General features: G+C 38.3%; 1 protein-coding gene across 4 annotated transcripts in view; it reads right to left on the minus strand.

The window, feature by feature from the left end:
• EPG5 (ectopic P-granules autophagy protein 5 homolog) overlaps positions 1–4,341 on the minus strand; it is a 99,697-nt gene that overhangs the window by 30,842 nt on the left and 64,514 nt on the right. For all 4 annotated transcript variants that reach the window (XM_019518108.1, XM_019518106.1, XM_019518110.1 and 1 more), the window contains 4 exons: positions 3,257–3,411; positions 2,926–3,133; positions 1,873–1,948; positions 97–200 (listed from right to left, as the gene is read on the minus strand). In XM_019518108.1, coding sequence (XP_019373653.1) covers positions 97–200; positions 1,873–1,948; positions 2,926–3,133; positions 3,257–3,411 — 543 coding nt within the window. The remainder of the gene's footprint in view (positions 1–96; positions 201–1,872; positions 1,949–2,925; positions 3,134–3,256; positions 3,412–4,341) is intronic.

Raw genomic sequence — 4,341 nt, forward strand, 5'->3', positions numbered from 1 at the left:
ATGTACCCAAAAACATTTTAAAATGGTCTTAGCTGGTAGAACAAAGTGCTAGTCAGTAGAAACACCACAAGTTACCAGAAGCTGGAGATCACCCACCTTTAAAGCTCTGATGTAAAATCTCAATGCAATCTGTGAACAAGTGTACCATACTGGAGGCTACTGGAGTGTCGCTTTCCAACCAAGGGTAGCAGCGCTCATTACTTAAAAGCACAAAAGCAATTAAACAAGGTCAGTTCATTTATGAGTTACCATGGGTAGTAAATATTTATACAACTTAGCAATCTCTCTACACAAGCCATCTAAACATATACTGGCTGCTACAGACATGGGGGGTGGGGATCCAAAGAAACAGCACTTTAAGCTCAGCGTGCCCGTGCACCAAGTACAGCGCATGCACCAAAGAAGCAGTGTGTTAGTTGGACCCAGCTTGCTCAATGTCTGTATAGACTAGGGGCTTCAGCAGGACTTTTTGGAGCTTTTACCTAATAGCCAACTGAATCAGCTTTAGATAAAAGCACCAAAAGCCCTGCTGAAGTCCCTGATCTACAGATGCTGCAAAGCTGGGTTGAACTAATGTGCTTCCTCTTCCAATAAAGCACTGGTTTTTGGTTTTTAATGTGTCAGTGATATCTGGATGGATATATTTCAGAGGCATACAAGTTCATTCAAATATCTGTTTACATTTATTTTCTTCCTTAGAATGGATACATATGTTGAAGCTATATTTGAGACTATAGTACCATTTTGGTTGGCTAACATCTCCAGAATCCTTTCACAAGTGCCAAGCTACAGTATATTCCAGCAACATTAAATTTCCCCATTGAAGATAAAAGATGCATTCACAGCTCAAGACGCTTCTTGCTGTGCTCAGTTCACTAAGGTGAGATGTTCTTCACTATGTAAAAACTCAGCTGTACTTGAAAAACAAAAGCCAACAGCAGGTAGAAGATTGCAGTTGATGCTGACCAATGTTTTGTTTTGTTTTTTTTTTTACTTTCAACTGGGAGTAAAGTTGCTTACTGAAAAATGGCACACAAAGGATCAGTATTATGGAAGCTGAATGCAGAAATCTGAAAATCAGGTTCCAACCCATTTCTAGTACTGATTTCCAACAATCACACTTTCTTAGCATTATCTCCAGTCCTAGACAAGATCTGAATCAAGCTTGCAAATATGAAAAGGACTGTCCTGGTAGTAGATTATTATTGCCAAAGAGCCCTTGGTCTAGCACTGAATGTGATGGCAAACTAAAAACTAGAAGAATTTGTTTCTTGTGCAAAAAAAGTCATAGTTTTGATAAGGGCACATCTACATGTGTCACTATGGCAATGTTGTTACTGTGCCATGATTTAGTACTTCCAAAGGAAGTACCAAATCACAGCATAGTAACAGTCCATACTGCGCCATATGGTTATTTTTAGCAGCTACTTCGGCGTAGTGGTACGCTATAACAGGGGAGCGTGTCGTTATGGTGACATAGCTGCTGGTCATGTATAGACACCCGCGGACACTACACTGCCATAGCACATTGCTACGGCAACATAGCATCATGTGTAGACATCGTGTGTAGTGTTTTTTCAGATTTTAACTCAAAATCAAATCAAAACACAAAATAGTTAGAATTAGGGACAGAACTGAAACTGCTTTTCTTGAATAAGAGCATTTCCTTTAAAAAAAACCCAAAACCTTCTTTAGAGTTCATGGTTATTTCTGTAATTGTCCTAATGATCTGACGCATTTTGGAAGAGGTGTTTATACTTTAAATGAAACTACTACTCGATAATTATGCTACACTAATCAAAATAAGCCCTTGGTTTACAGCAATTTAACAAGTCATTTAATTCTGACAAACGGAACTAAATTAGTGTTTACCTCACATCATCTTTATCCAAGACCAGTATCCATGGTTTAAAGAGCTGAGCAATAACTGCATACAAGGACTGCAGTGCTAAGGAAAAGAATGTGTGTGTCACTCAAGTACAACAGCAGCACCAAATTTACAAATTTCCAACCCAGAGAAAAGACCTTACCTTATTGCTAAAGCTAAGCCAATTTTGTACAGGAACGTGAAAACTGGAAATGCAAACCACTCATTAATGTGTCTTTCAATTGATTTAAGCATTACCTCAGTATGAGTCTGGTGAGCATCATTTGCATTTTGCAGGTAGGTTAACTCAGTATTGCCAACTCTCATGATTTTTGGCATTGTCCTTAAAGTCTGTGCTTCAGGAATGTGAAAAACGTAGCTCTTTCTTTATACATGAACAAGCTTTATAAAGAGCTACATTTTTCACATTCCCGAGGCACAGACTTTAAGAACAATGCCAAAATTCATGAGAGTTGGTAACACAGTAACCTGAAGCAGAAGAGGCAAGAGATTATGGCTAGAACCAACTAGGTCTAACGTCCCAGCCTATGGCATAAGACTATGTTCATTCTGTCTGCAAATGGTGAGAATGACATGAATACACCCAAGAGTAAAACAACGTGCCAAGAAGCATGCACAGACTCACTATTTTAAGTGTTTCGCCTAACAGTAAGAGAGCAGAGAAGTTGTGCAGCCTTTATGTAAAATACTGCATGAACAAACTGGTTTCCTTACCTCTCTCTCTCACCCCTTTAATTCATCAGACTTTTGCCAAATGTAGGACTGCCTCCGTTTTCTAGATTCTGGAGAAGTTTAAAGCAAGCTACGGTGCCTGTGTACACTTACTGCAGCTGCAGTGAACAAAGGCTCAGGAGCAGCATTCAGTGTGACAGTGCTCCTAAGCTTTTAAGACTAAAGGTAAACTTTTCCAGCACTCACAGATGGAGAGGAAACCTTAATAAGGTGAGGACTTGACTGTATTTGTGACTGACTGAATATTTCTTCAAGAGTACAAATGAAAGCTCTTTCTTAAAAGTATTTGCGTTTGTGTATATTACCTGATAGAATTCGGCTGCTGCCCACTGGCTCTTGCACTAAGTTGACAACTTCTGAGTCAATGAGCCGTTTCACAAGGTACTCGAGGAATATATTCATTTCAGCCACGTAAGGACTCCATTTCGAAAACAGGCCAAAGGTCCTGAAGTCCAGCGAAGCTAATCGTAGCTTGCTAAAAGAGTTAGAAAGCCATTCTATTGTCTCCATGACCTGTAAAAAGCAGAGAGCTATGATTCAATCACAGAAAATTGCACGGTACTGTATTACTGATTGATGACAAATATTAGCTCCAACTGAAAAATATTACAGATCAGCCGCAAAATGGGTTCCCACCTGCTCTATGGACAGAAGAAGATTTGCAGAGTTTCTTAGTACTGCACTTTCAGTGGAGTCACTCTTCTTGAAGCTTCCTTGTTGCGAGGAACAGCAACCCAAAGTTTTAAGTGATGCCTTCCAGCATTCGGGGCTCAGGAGCTGATCTGAAGAGCCTTCAGGCAAAGATAAAGCGGCTTGTGTTTTTTATTTAAGAAAAAAAGCCCCACACTTTTATAATCATACTGACCACTTTAATTCCTCTTTCCTATATTAGCCACAGGTGTTCTAGATAGTACAGACAATAATAAGACTGCGTGATTTGAATTTTAAAGCTGTACAAGCACCACTTATAAAAAATGTATCTATTTCCCAAACAGGTATTTTTAGGTTTATTTTACTATCTTATATTTGTAGGATGAATACAGGCCTTCAACGTGGCCTGTGCTAGGCACTGTACAAACCTAGTAAGAGAATGTGCTACCTTAGAGTTTCTAAATCAACAGACAAGGCAAAGTCTGAAAGAAAGGGAGTATTGTCACCCCCATGTTACAAAAAAGAATAAAAGGTACAGACAGATCAAGGGAACTGCCTGATGTCAAGCAGAATCCATGGCAGACCAGGGAATCAAACCTGGTTTTCAGGGGTTCCAGTTTAGTGCTTTAAATGCAAAACCAAGCTAAGATTTGTCAAAAACAAGGATGTTATAATTGACATTAAACTGTTCATTAATAGAAGATATTCCAAGTCTGCCAATGATAGAAAACTCTGCTTTGTCTCCTTGCACCAGCACAGGATGAAAGTATCTCATCACTTATCTACAAACCTTGATAAGAAGGAGAATGTAGTTTTGTTTTTTTTTTGTTTTTGTTTTTTTTTTAACCTAGGCTAAATTGTTATTGTAGAAAATATTGCACCTACATAATATGCGGTCAGTAATCTAGAGAAAAATTTGAAAGAACATTTTATTTTCAGTTTAATTGTGCAACTGCAAATAAAATTATGTAATTGTGTTGCATGCATTTTCCCAAATATTAGGGCAATAAATCTTAAGGCAGTCTAGTACAGTTCAAATGTAGCAATTATTAAAAAAAAAAAAAAAAAAA

The sequence above is a fragment of the Gavialis gangeticus genome, unplaced genomic scaffold (assembly GCF_001723915.1).
Source record: "Gavialis gangeticus isolate Ggan-Ray unplaced genomic scaffold, GavGan_comp1, whole genome shotgun sequence".
Classification (NCBI taxonomy): Eukaryota; Metazoa; Chordata; order Crocodylia; family Gavialidae; genus Gavialis; species Gavialis gangeticus.